The sequence below is a fragment of the Malaclemys terrapin genome, chromosome 16, assembly GCF_027887155.1.
Source record: "Malaclemys terrapin pileata isolate rMalTer1 chromosome 16, rMalTer1.hap1, whole genome shotgun sequence".
NCBI classification, from domain to species: Eukaryota; Metazoa; Chordata; order Testudines; family Emydidae; genus Malaclemys; species Malaclemys terrapin.
Genome location: NC_071520.1, coordinates 1,560,719 through 1,575,292, shown reverse-complemented (window position 1 = coordinate 1,575,292; position 14,574 = coordinate 1,560,719). Strand labels below are relative to the sequence as shown.

At 47.1% G+C, this 14,574-nt stretch overlaps 1 protein-coding gene across 9 annotated transcripts in view; it reads left to right on the top strand.

The window, feature by feature from the left end:
• MTMR3 (myotubularin related protein 3) overlaps positions 1-14,574 on the top strand; it is a 208,135-nt gene that overhangs the window by 89,202 nt on the left and 104,359 nt on the right. For all 9 annotated transcript variants that reach the window (XM_054006287.1, XM_054006285.1, XM_054006286.1 and 6 more), the window contains one exon: positions 3,064-3,153. In XM_054006287.1, coding sequence (XP_053862262.1) covers positions 3,064-3,153 — 90 coding nt within the window. The remainder of the gene's footprint in view (positions 1-3,063; positions 3,154-14,574) is intronic.

Genomic DNA, 14,574 nt, shown 5'->3' with positions numbered 1-14,574 from the left:
ACCCCCCCTTCAGGTAGTTGAAGGCTGCTATCAAATCCCGACTCACTCTTCTCTTCTGCAGATTAAATAAGCCCAGTTCCCTCAGTCTCTCCTCGTAAGTCATGTGCCCCAGCCCCCTAATAATTTTCATTGCCCTCTGCTGGACTCTCCAATTTGTCCACATCCCTTCGGTAGTGGGAGTATTGGTATACTCCAGATGTGGCCTCACCAGTGCCAAAAGAGGAGAATAATCACTTCCCTTGATCTGGTGGCAATGCTCCTATTAATACAGCCCAATATGCCGTTGGCATTCTTGGCAACAAGGGCACAATGCTGATTCGTACCCAGCTTCTCGTCCACTGTAATCCCCAGGTCCTTTTCTGCAGAACTGCTGCTTAGCCAGTTGGTCCACAGCCTGTAGCGGTGCATTGGAGTCTTCCTTCCTAAATGTAGGACTCTGCACTTGTCCTTGTTGAACCTCATCAGATTTCTTTTGGCCCAATCCTCCAATTTGTCTAGGTCATTCTGGACCCTATCCCTATGCTCCAGCTTATCTATCTCTCCCCCTAGCTTAGTGTCATCTGCAAAATGGCTGAGGGTGCAATTAATCCCATCATCCAGATCATTGATAAAGATGTTGAACAAAACCGACCCCAGGTCTAACCCCTGAGGCACTCCGCTTGATACCGGCTGCCAACTAGACATGGAGCCATTGATCACTACCCGTTGAGCCTGATGATCTAGCCAGCTTTCTATCCACCTTATAGTCCATTCATCCAGTCCATACTTTTTTAACTTGCTGGCAAGAATACTGTGGGAGACCATATCAAAAGCTTTGCTAAAGTCAAGATATATCACATCCACTGCTTTCCCCATATCCACAGAGCCAGATATCTCATCATAGAAGGCAATCAGGTTGGTCAGGCATCAGTTGCCTTTGGTGAATCCATGTTGACTGTTCCTGATCACCTTCCTTTCCTCGAAGTGCTTCAAAATGGATTCCTTGAGGACCTGCTCCATGATTTTGCTGGGGACTGAAGTGAGGCTGACTGGTCTGTAGTTCCCCGGATCCTCCTCCTTCCCTTTTTAAAATATAGGCACTATATTTGCCTTTCTCCAATTGTCTGGGACCTCCCCTGATGGCCATGAATTTTCATATACAATGGCCAATGGCTCTGCAGTCACATCAGCCAACTCCTTCAGCACCCTTGGATGCATTTGATCTGGACCCATGGACTTGTGCACATCCAGCTTTTCTAAATAGTCCTTAACCTGTTCTTTGACCACTGAGGGCTGCTCACCTCCTCCCCATACTGTGTTGCCCAGTGCAGCAGTCTGGAGCTAAGTACTTCAGCTTTTTCCACATCATGTGCCTCCCCCATTCAGCAAAGTTCTCACACTTTCCCTCACCTTCTTGTTGCTAACATACCTGTAGAAACCCTTCTTGTTACCCTTCACATCCCTTGCTAGCTGCAACTCCAATTGTGCCTTGGTCTTCCTGATTACACCCCTGCATGCCTGAGCAATATTTTCATACTCCTCCCTAGTGATCTGTCCAAATTTCCATTTCTTGTAAGCTTCCTTTTTGAGTTTAAGCTCACCAAAGATTTCACTAAAAAGCAACAGAGTCCTGTGGCACCGTAAAGACTAACAGATGTATTGGAGCATAAGCTTTCGTGGTTGAATACCCACTTCGTCAGATGCATGTAATGGAAATTTCCAGAGGCAGGTATAAATATGCAGGCAAGAATCAGTCTGGAGATAACGATTTCACTGTTAAGCCAAGGTGGTCGCCTGCCATATTTCCTATTCTTTCTGCACTTCGGATTGGTATGTTCCTGCGCCCTCAATAAGGCTTCTTTAAAATACAGCTGGCTCTCCTGGACTCTTTGCCCCCTCATATTAGCTTCCCAGGGGATCCTGCCCATCAGTTCCCTAAAGGAGTCAAAGTCTGCTTTTCTGAAGTCCAGGGTCTGTATTTTGCTACTCTCCTTTCTTCCTTTTGTGAGGATCCTGAACTCAACCATCTCATGGTCACTGCTGCCTAGGTTGCCACCCACTTCTACTTCCTCTACCAATTCTTTCCTGTTTGTAAGCAGCAGGTCAAGAGGAGCAAGGTCCCTAATTGGTTGCTCCAGCACTTGTACCAGGAAGTTGTCCCCATCACTCTCCAAAAACTTCATGGATTGTCTGTGCATTGCTGTATTGCTCTCCCAGCAGATGTCAGGGTGATTGAAGTCTCCCATTAGTACCAGGGCCTGTGATCTGGAAACTTCAGTTGTCTAAAGAAAGCCTCATCTACCTCATACTTCTGATCTGGTGGTCTATAGCACACGCCCACCATGACATCACCCTTGTTGCTCTCACCCCTAAACCCAAAGACTCTTAACAGGCTTTTCTCAGTGCTGGCTGGCTTGCAGTCAGTAACCCAGCCGAACCCTATTCGGCTTCGCTGGGCTCCTTCCTACACTCCCAGTTCGAGGGTACCTGGGTTCCAGGGTTGTCGTTGATCTCACTGGAGTAAATGACGAGTGGCAGCCCCTCCAGATCTCTGGCACTGTAGCAGCCTTTATCAGGTCCAGACTCCAGGGGGGGAAGAGACGTCCTGCTCCTCTGGCAGCTCTGCCCCAACTGAGCTAGAGGGCCGGCCTTTTATAGTTCCGGTTCCTGTCCCACCCCTCTGCGTCCAGCGGGGTGGCCACTGATATCCCGGTTCTGCACACCAGGGAGTGGTCCTGGTTCTCTCCCCACCTGTCAGGGAGGGAGACCAAGCCCCCTTGCTACAATTTCTTTAAAATTGCATTTAAAATTGAAAGGAAAATACTTTGCTTCATGTTTTTGTGTTTAACAAAGGAAAGAGGTCCCAAATCTGTGTTTTACATTGCAAAGTTGTGGGCCACTAGTAATGTAAAATTGCAACTATGATGTCACTTCTGTGGGTCACTGGTAGCTGAATTCTCGTAATAGTTCATCGTGTCTAAATCTTTCATTGGTCACTGGGAACTCTTCATGCCTTCTGTCAATGGAGAGGTCTGCTGTGAATGGGTAACAGTGTTGAAATTAACTGTAGAGTTTTGTTTCTAGGATGAAGAGACTCAGCACAGCCTTGAATGCATCCAGGCTAATCAGATCTTTCCCAGGAAGCAGCTGATCCGAGAGGATGAGAATCTTCAGGTAGTCACTGGACCACTCTTTGCCTTTACTGCACTGAGAGATGTGCAGATCTGTTATTGCTCAGTCTAATCAAGATTACACAGTAGAGCAGCTGAGCTGTTTGAGTTGGCCTCTGGCATAAAAGTTGCATCCAAAGTTCCATACAGTGATAGGGAAGATGATAGTTTAAGAAAATAAATCTTTTCTTTTGAAGCATATAACTGTGCCAGACAGAGAGATCATGCCTTGTGGTGTCCAAAGGGTTTCCTTAGAGGGCACGTCTTCACTACCCGCCTGAATCGGCAGGTAGAAATCGATCTCTCGGGGATCGAATTATCACATCTCGTTGGGACGTGACAATCGATCCCTGAATCGACGCTTGTACTCCACCAGCGCAGGTAGGAGTAAGCGCCGTCGACGGGGGAGCCGCGGAGGTCGATTTGCCGCCATCCTCACAGTAAGTCGGCTCGGATACGTCGAATTCAGCTATGCTATTCGCGTAGCTGAATTTGCATATCTTAAATCGACCCCCCCGCATAGTGAAGACGTAGCCTTATTTTGGTTTAAGAGTGTTTTATTTCAGTTTAACTTAAACCTATTCCTAATATCTTTACTCTAAACTGATACAAACCAAGTTTGTATCAGTTTAAAAGTGTTCACACAACCTTTTGCCGTGGCTTAACTAACTAGATTTTAAATTCATAGAGTAAATAATAATAATATAATATATGGAGATATACCTATTTCATAGAGCTGGAAGGGACCCTGAAAGGTCATTGAGTCCACCCCCCTGCCTTCACTAGCAGGACCAAGTACTGATTTTTGCCCCAGATCCCTGAGTGCCCCCCTCAAGGATTGAACTCACAACTCTGGATTTAGCAGGCCAATGCTCAAACCACTGAGCTATCCCTCCCCCCCCTGATTCACAGATTCCAAGGCCAGAAGAGACCATTGTTATCATCTAGTCTGACTGCCTGAATAACAAAGGCCATAGAACTTCCCCAAATTAATTCCTAGAGCAGATCTTTTGGGAAAACATCTGAACTTCATTTAAAAATTATTAGTAATGGAGAATCCACCAGGACCCTTGGTAATTTGTTCCAGTGGTTAATTACGCTCACTGTTAACATTTTTTTTGCCTTATTTTTAGTCTGAATTTGTCTAGCTTCAACTTCCAGTCATTAGATTGTGTTATACTTTTCTCTGCTCGATTGAAAAGCCCATTATTAAATATTTGTTACTTGTACTTGTAGACTGTAATCAAGTCACCCCTTAACTTTCTCTTTGTTAAGCTAAATTGATTGAGCTCTTTGAGTCTATCACTATAAGGCATGTTTTCTAATCCTTTAATCATTCTTGTGACTCTTCTCTGAACCTGCTGCAATTTATCAAAATTCTTCTTGAATTGTGTCTACCAGAACTGGACACAGTATTCTGTCCGTGCCAAATATAGAGGTAAAATAACCTCCCTTCTCCTACTTGAGATTTCCCTGTTTATGCATCTAAGGATCGTATTAGCTCTTTCGGCCACAGCGTCGCACTGGGACTCATGTTCAGCTGATTATCCACCACAACCCCCAAAATCACACCTTTAGTTAAATCCGTGCAACTTTGTTTTTTGTTATAAACCCATAAGTATAATTTTCACCAAGGCTAGGTAAAAGGAGCAAGAGCACATGATTTTACAAGTTTACAGTGAAAAAAAGGCAAACGCTTAATTTTTAAAATGAAAGTTTAGAATTTGAAGAATCTCAAGAAGTCCTGAAACCACAGGATTTGTATTTTTTTTTTTTTTTTACTTCCAATTTTCTGCTGTGCTTGATAATAAGTCCGGTTCTTCTTCGAGTTCTGTCCCTGTGGGTGCTCCATTCCAGGTGACGGTGCATCCTGGTGCCGTTGACCGGAGCTCTTCGGTAGCAGTGCCTGGTCGGGATGCATGTGCTCAGCTGCTGTCTCGTGGCGGCGTTAGGGTCTGCCTGAGCGTGCGCATCTTGCACTCCCCCTTAGTTGCTTCTCAACCGTCCTCAGCTGAAGATGGGACTCAGGGCAGTGCTGAACCTCTTCCCTGGTCACTGACGGAAATAAGTAAAAAGATATAGAAATAGATAGAAATATTCCAGTTCTCTCCCTTCCTTTAGAATAGTTTGTTAGTTTAAAAAAACCCAACCAAACAAAAAAAAAAACCCTTTTTCTCCCACGTTTGTCTCCCGTTGAGACTGTCCCCCCAGGCAATAATAGTTCAATGATTCCAGAGTCCCCAGGCTTTAAGAAATGCCACTCCTGCAAGGAGCCTATGCCGCAGTCTGACGGACACGCGAAACGCCTCGGCGACACACACTTCCCCACTAAGTGTCACCATTGTACCAGCCTGAAAACCAGGGCTCGTCATAACAGGGACTTGTGACTAAAAATGCTCCTGATGGAGAAATCTCTGCAACCGCCTATGGAGACAGGCACAAGTTAAACCCTCTCGCTCATGCTGCCCTGCTAGGTCTGAACTGATAGGGAGCGCGGCTTCACCCTCTCAAGCGAAAAGGCAGGAAGCCCCAAGGTCTCTGCACAGAGACTTTCAAAAGGGTAAAGGGGTCTCCTGCGAGATCTTTACTCCCAGTGTTGACAGTGCCAAAAGCAGGCACCTCCGACCACCGCAGCACCTCAGCCGCGGCTCATGCGGAGCGCAAAAGCAGGGACCCGACTTCCTACAGTGGGAAGTTCTTGGCACCGGTCCCATCGGCACTGAAGATAGACCTGGACCGGCAGTGCGTTCTACCCTGGTGCTGACAAGAACGTCGGCACCGAGCCTGCCCATCATCCCCGCAGCAGACGCGGACCCCCTGCAGGATGCCTGTAAACGGCCCGCAGCACCCGTGAAAGCTAAACAAAAGTCACTGCGAGCTTCCGCTCACACTTCGTGCCCCGCAGGACCACAGCCCATGGAGTAGCAACAATTTTTGCATCAAGTTGATAACTCTGTGGCCCCTGTGCCTGACTCTCCACTCCTTGACACACGATGCTCACTGTTTGAACAGCCGCTCTTGCCACCTGACCTCGCTACCTTCACTGACAGCGAGAACAACATGCAGCAGCAGGCAGAGTTCTCTCCCGCCTGATTTTCCTCCTCCACCGGAGCCATATATATCTCAAGGCATGGCACCTCACAAGAACCAGCCTCAGTTTCCCTACTTTGTCCCCCCGTGGGCGGGAGCTCACTTTTCTTACACTATGCCTTGGCCTCAGTGGTACCCTTGGTCGGCTCCTGCTGCCACTCCTCCTTGTGGCCCTTCCACCAGACCGCAAGCCCGTTCTGCACGTCTGTCTCTAGCTCCATCTACATCTAGAGCTCCTGAACCCCCTCCTGAGCAGGTGAGCTATGAACCTTTCCCTGATTCACTGACTCCATCAGCTGTAGATGGAGCCCTCATGCCTCTACCTCCACAAAATGTGGATGACTTTAAGCAATTCCAGAAACTTTTCAAGAGGGTGGCACTCAGCCAGGACATCCCTTTGAAGGAAGTCCAGGAGACACAACAGACTCCTCAAAATCCTCCAACCCTCTGTGCCCTCAAGGATCGCGCTACTCATAAACGAAGTCCTCCTAGAACCAGTTGATACTCTCTGGCAGACCCCTGCCGCCATCCCAGCAACATGCAAAAAGGCTGAACTTCAAATATTATGTTCCTGCTAAAGATGTAGATTTCTTATTTTCCTACCCACAACCAAACTCTCTTGTAGTGGATGCAGTGACACACAGGACAAAACAGCCACAATACCGGCCCACCCCACAAGACAAGGGCCTCAAACGGTTTGACCCCCTGGGCCGCAAGGTTTATACCTCCTCCACTTTGCAATTTAGAATTGCAAATTACTCCGCCCTCCTCACAAGCTATGATTACAACTACAACAAGCTCTTTGATTTTGCCTCCCATATCCTAGAGGCCAGGAGAGCGGACTTTAAGTCAGTCCTTGTCTAAGGTCAGTTGGTTTCCAGGACAGTGCTACAAACATCCCTGGACATGGTGGACATAGCAACCTGCACTACCGCAACTGCGGTGGTGATGCTCAGGTCTTCCTGACTGTCTGCATCCGGTATCCCCAAAGATCTGCAGAACAAAGTGGGGTACCTTTCCTTTGACAAAGATAAACTTTTTTCTAAAAAAACCGATGAAGTCCTTCACACTATGAAAGACTCTAGAGCCACCCTGAGCACACTGGGCATATACCTGTCCCTCCCCAGGAGACAACGATATTAAACTTATCAGAGGCCCTGCGCACAACAATATCACTGGCCCCAGCCCAGACCGTATGATATTGGGAGGAACCGCAACTGACCTTCTAGGCGCAGACAAAACCATGCACAACCAGCTATCTTCCACCCATCGGGAAACAAACAGCAATTTTGAAGTGTTGGTCGGTGGTCTGCACGATCACCCCTTGATTCCGCCACCTATTTGCCCATTTGACCACTGTCTCCAAGTTTTCCACCATGTCTGGCAACAGGTCACACAGGACCCTGGGTCCTGGAAATAGTTAAGTCAGTTTACTCCATCTCTTTCATATCCTGCCTGCCCACCCTTCACCCTTCCCCATCCCTCTTCAGGGACTCCTCTACCAAGCACCTACTTCACGTAGAAGTGGCTCATCTTCTACAGCTACGTTCAGTGGAACCTGTATCACGCAACATCGGGAAAAAGTGTTCTCCCACTACTTTCTGACCCAAAAGAAAGGCGAGGGATGGAGACCTATACTAGACCTACTCCAACTGAAGAAATTTGTACATGTACAGAAATTCAAGGCCTCACCAACACCAAATAGCGGGGAATGATCACATCCCTCGATCTGTTGGCAATGCTCCTACTTATACAGCCCCAAATGCCGTTAGCATTCTTGGCAACAAGGGCACACTGTAGACTCGTATCCAGTTTCTCGTTCACTGTAACCCCTAGGTCCTTTTCTGCAGAACTGCTGCCTAGCCACTTGGTCCCTGCTCTGTAGCAGTGCATGGGATTCTTCCATCCTAAGTGCAGGACTCTGCACTTGTCCTTGTTGAATTTCATCAGATTTCTTTTGGTTTAATCCTCTAATTTGTCTAGGCCCCTCTGTATCCTATCCCTACCCTCCAATGTATTTCCCACTCCTCCCAGTTTAGTGTCATCTGCAAACTTGCTGAGGGTGCAGTCCACGCCATCCTACGGATCATTAATGAAGATATTGATCAAAACCGGCCCCAGGACTGACCTTTGGGGCACTCCGCTTGATACCGGCTGCCAACTAGACATGGAGCCATTGATCACTACCTGTTGAGCCCGATGATCTAGCCAGCCTTCTATCCATCTTATAGTCCATTCATCCAGCCCATATTTCTTTAACTTGCTGGCAAGAATACTGTGGGAGACAGTATCAAAAGCTTTGCTAAAGTCAAGGAATAACATGTCCACTGCTTTCTCCTCATCCACAGAGACAGTTATCTCGTCATAGAAGGCAATTAGGTTAGTCAGGCATCATCTGCCCTTGGTGAATCTATGCTGACTGTTCCTGATCACTTTCCTCTCCTCTAAGTGCTTCAAAATTGATTCCTTGAGGACCTGCTCCATGATTTTTCCAGGGACTGAGGGAGGGGAGGCTGACGGGTCTGTAGTTCCCCAGATCCTTCTCCTTCCCTTTTTTAAAGATGGGCACTACATTAGCCTTTTTCCAATCATCCGGGACCTCGCCTGATTGCCATGAGTTTTCAAAGATAATGGCCAATGACTGCGCAATCACATGTGCCAACTCCTTTAGCACTCTAGGATGCAGGGCATCCAACCCCATGGACTTGTGCTCATCCAGCTTTTCTAAATAGTCCTGAACCACTTCTTTCTCCACAGAGGGCTGGTCACCTCCTCCCCATACTGTGCTGCCCTGTGCAGTAGTCTGAGAGCTGACCTTGTTCGTGAAGACAGAGGCAAAAAAAGCATTGAGTACATTAGTTTTTTCCACATCCTCTGTCACTAGGTTGCCTCCCCCATTCAGTAAGGGGCCCACACTTTCCTTGACCACTTTCTTGTTGCTAACATACTTGTAGAAACCATTTTGTTACTCTTAACATCCCTTGCTACCTGCAACTCCAAGTGTGATTTGGCCTTCCTGATTTCACTCCTGCATGCCTGAGAAATATTTTTATACTCCTCCCTGGTCATTTGTCCAATCTTCCACTTCTTGTAAGATTCTTTTTTGTGTTTAAGGTCAGCAAGGATTTCACTGTTAAGCCAAGCTGGTTGCCTGCCATATTTACTATTCTTTCTATACATTGGGATGGTTTGTTCCTGCAACCTCAATAAGGATTCTTTAAAACACAGCCAGCTCTCCTTTCCCCCTCATGTTATTCTCCCAGGGGATCCTGCCGATCAGTTCCATGAAGGAAAAGTCTGCTTTTCTGATGTTCAGTATTTTGCTGCTTTCCTTTCTTCCTTGTGTCAGGATCCTGAACTCAACCATCTCATGGCACTGCCTCCCAGGTTCCCATCCACTTTTGCTTCCCCTACTAATTCTTCCCTATTTGTGAGCAGCAGGTCAAGAAGTGCTCTGCCCTTATTTGTTTCCTCTAGCACTTGCACCAGGAAATTGTCCCCTATACTTTCCAAAAATGTCCGGAATTGTTTGTGCACTGGTGTATTGTTCTCCCAGCAGATATCAGGGTGATTTAAGTCCCCTATGCAAATCAGGGCCAGTGATCTAATAACTTCTGTTAGTTGCCTGAAGAAAGCCTTGTCCACCTCATCCTCCTGGTCTGGTGATCTATAGCAGACTCCCACCATGACATCACTGTTGTTGCTCACACTTCTAAACTTAATCCAGAGACTCTCAGGTTTTTCTGTACAAACCCAGCAGACACAGCTTCTGCATGACGCTAATTCCGCCAGCGAATGTATTGGCCTCCCTACAATGGTGGACATAACCAGAAAACCTATGCACGGGCATCCCCTTCCATGAACATTTCCCAGTGCTCATGCTCACCACTTTGTTCTGCAGATCTTTGGAGCACACTTAGGGGAACACACAACACAGAGCCGCTGGTCCCTATCAGAGACGCGTCTGCACATAAATCTTCTAGAGCTCAGAGCAGTCAGATACGCCTGCCTTCACTGTCTCCCCATCATAAGGAACAAATGCATTCAGATCCTGATGGACAATGTAGCATATATGTTCTATATCAACAGGCAGGGGGGAGCATGATCGCACTCCCTATGCACAGAAGCCATCTGGTTATGGAATTGGTGCATACAACATCACATAGAAATCACCACTTCCTACCTGCCTGGGTGTCGCCACACTACCGCCGACACACTCAGCAGACACTTCTCCGAGGAACACGAATGGGAATTGCATCCTACGAAACTACGACAGCTCTTCTCCCACAGGGGCACCCTATCGATAGACCTGTTTGCCACAACTCAGAACCACAAATGCCATCTATTTTGCTCCAGAGTGGGACTCAAGACCGCATCCCTAGGGGATTCGTTCCTCATTCCGTGGAACAAATCCCTCATGTACGCTTTTCCGCCAGTCCCACTGATACACAGCGTTCTACGCAAGATCAGAGAGGACAAGGCCAGGGTCATACTTATTTCCCCAGCTTGTCCCAGACACACATGGTATCCTTACCTGCTGTTCATGTCCATCCGTCCTCCAAGGACTCTCCCCAACAGACCAAATCTGCTCTCCCAGGACAACGGTTGGCTTCTCCAGCCGCAGCTCCAGAAACTCCATCTGATGGCGTGGTTCCTTCATGGTTTCAAACCCACAAATTTGCCTGTTCGGAGCAGGTCCAGTGTGTCCTCCTGCACAGTAAAGGAGACTCCACTCGTAAGACTTACCTGCAAAAGTTGAAATGCTTCTCCATATGTTGCTTCCACAGATGCTTGACACCTCAGACCGCAACCCTCCCTGACATCTTAAACTACCTTTTAAAACTAAAACAGGACGGGCTATCAGAGTACATTTCGCAGCTCTCACCCCCTTCCATGATCTGCTGTACGCATATTCATTTTTTGCCCACCCCACCATAAAACGCTTCCTCACGGGCGTGCAAAATCTCTACCCTGAGATTCACCTACCAGCAGCCTCCTGGAATCTCAACCTAGTTCTCTGAGGTCTTATGAAACCTCCCTTTGAGCCCCTGGCTACCTCATCCATGCTCCACATGCCTATGCAAGTAGCTTTCTTGGTTGCCATAACTCATCGAGAAGGGTCGGTGAAATAAGTGACCTGATGGCCTACCCTCCCTATACGATTTTCTCTAAAGACAAGGTTACAATGTGACCTCACTCCAAATTCCTCCCCAAGGTGGTGTCCACCTTCCACCTCAACCAGCCAGTACACTCACGTGCATTCCATCCTAAACCTCACAAGACTCCACAGGAAGCGGCATTACATACCCTCGACGTCAGATGGGCAGTTGCATTTTATCTAGACAGAACTAAGGCATTCCATAAATCGCCTTGGTTATTTGTGTCCACTACTGAGAGATCAAAGGGTGCTGCTATCTCTAAGCAACAACTCTCCAAGTGGATCTCTGACTGCATCAGATCTTGCTACCAGACTTAGAATGCTCAACCACTCAAGGGCATCAGAACTCATGCTACTCGGGTGATATCAACATCCATTGCATTCCTCGACAATGTACCTATTACCGACGTATGCTAGGTGGCCATGTGGATATCTGACCACACATTCGCCAAATGTTATGCTATCACACAGATACCATGGCAGACACCATAGTAGGCCATACAGTACTGTCTACCATTATCACTGCCACAACTCCAAAATCCGACCAACCATAGTGGGTACTGCTTCACATTCACCTGGAGTGGAGCACTCACAGGGACAGCACTCAAAGAAGAAGAGACGGTTACTCACCTTGCAGTAACTGAAGTTCTTCGAGATGTGGGTGCTCCGCTACTCACCCACCTCCCCTCTACTTTGGAGTAGTAATCAGAGAACTCTGTGGTAGAGAAGGAACTGAGGGGGATGAGGGACGCGCGTGCTCAGGCAGACCCTAATGACGCCGCGAGAGAGCAGCTGAGCGCATGCATCCCGACCAGGCACTGCTACTGAAGATGTCTGATCAACGGCACCGGGATGCACTGTCACATGGAGTGGAGCACCCACAAGGACACACATCTTGAAGAACTTCAGTTACTGCAAGGTGAGTAACCTTCTCTTCTTTTTTTGTTGGGGGGAAGGAGGGCAGGGGTTGAAAGAGTTTGCTGTGTGTTTCAATCAGAAAAATGTATGCCAAATTTGGATATTTTAGTTCATTTATTTTTGTAGTTACTCATAAGCAAATAAATCTAACACTTTTCAGCCTAAAATGTCATTCTACTCTGAAAAGTGACTGTAAAAAAAGACATTGGGGTTGTCCCACGTTTACTGTCTTATAGACTCATGGACTTTAAAGTCAGAAGGGACCATTATGATCTTCTTGACTGACCTCCTGCACAACGCAGGCCACAGAATCTCACCCACCCACTCCTGTAACAAACCCCTAACCTATGCCTGAGTCATTGAAGTCCTCAAATAGTGGTTTAAAGTCCTCAAGGTGCAGAGAATCCTCCAGCAAGAGATCCTTGCCCACGCTGCAGAGGAAGGTGAAAAACCTCCAGGGCCTCTGCCAATCTGCCCTGGAGGAAAATTCCTTCCCGACCCCAAATATAGCGATCAGCTAAACCCTGAGCATGTGGGCAAGACTCACCAGCCAGACACCCAAGGAAGAATTATCTGTAGTAACTCAGATCCCACCCCATCTAGTGTCCCATCATAGGCCATTGGGCATATTTACCACTAATAGTCAAAGATCAATCAATTGCCAAAATTAGGCTATCCCATCATACCATACCCTCCACAAATTTATTAAGCTTAGTCTTGAAGCCAGATATGTCTTTTGCCTCCACTGCTCCCATTGGAAGGCTATTCCAGAACTTCACTCCTCTGATGGTTAGAAATCTTCTTCTAATTTCAAGTCTAAACTTCCTGATGGCCAGTTTATATCCATTTGTTTTTGTGTCCACATTGGTACTGAGCTTAAATAATTCCTCTCCCTCCCTGGTATTTATCCCTCTGATGTATTTATAGAGAGCAATCATATCTCCCCTCAGCCTTCTTTTGGTTAGGCTAAACAAGCCAAGCTCTTTGAGTCTCCTTTTATAAGACAGGTTTTCCATTCCTCGGATCATCCTAGTAGCCCTTCTCTGTACCTGTTCCAGTTTGAATTCATCCTTCTTAAACATGGGAGACCAGAACTGCAGAACTATTCCAGAAGAGGTCTCACCTGTGCCTTGTATAATGGTACTAACACCTCCTTATCTCTACTGGAAATACCTCGTCTGATGTATCCCAAGACCGCATTAGCTTTTTTCACAGCCATATCACATTGGCGACTCATAGTCATCTTGTGATCAACCAGTACTCCGAGTTCCTTCTCTTCCTCTGTTACTTCCAAGTGATGCGTCCCCAGTTTATAACAAAAATTCTTGTTGTTAATCTCTAAATGCATGACCTTGCACTTTTCACTAGTAAATTACATCCTATTACTATTACTCCAGTTTACAAGGTCATCCAGATCTTCCTGTAGGATATCCTGGTCCCTCTCTGTATTAGCGATACCTCCCAGCTTCGTGTCAACTGCAAACTTTATTAGCACATTCCCACTTTTTGTGCCAAGGTCAGTAATAAAAAGATTAAATAAGATTGGTCCCAAAACCGATCCCTGAGGAACTCCACTAGTAACCTCCTTCCAGCCTGACAGTTCACCTTTCAGTATGACCTGTTGTAGTCTCCCCTTTAACCAGGGCCTTATCCACCTTTCAGTTTTCATATTGATCCCTATCTTTTCCAATTTAGCTAATAATTCCCCATGTGGAACCATATCAAATGCCTTACTGAAATTGAGGTAAATTAGATCCACTGCGTCTTAGTGATTTGGTGAGCATATGTGTGTCATGATCCATGGGTCTTGAGCCCAGGGCTGCAAAGTTTATGGGAGCAGCCATGTTCCAGCCCTCCATCCAGCTGGTAATAGCTTACCTGAGACCCAGGAAGCCCAACCCCAGTGTGAGGCTCTGCCCCTGAGGCTCGATTGGCAGAGTCCCAGAATGGCTGATTGGCCCACTGGCCCTACTTAAGCCAGCAGCAGGAACAAGAAGCTGTCTGAACAGCTGGGCTTCACCCTGCTCTGGACTGTGTGCTTCCTGCTCCCTTCTCCTATCCCTGCTTCCCTGACTTGATTTCCTGGCATTCTGACCCAACATGACTCCTGGCATCTGACTTGTGGTTTATGACCTCCAGTTTGTCTGCTGCCTTTAACCCCCTGGTATCTTGACCTGGTCTGACTTTTGTTCCTGTCTTGTGGGTCTGATCTCCAGTTTCTCTCCTGCTTCTGATCTCCCGATATCCTGACCCAGCCGA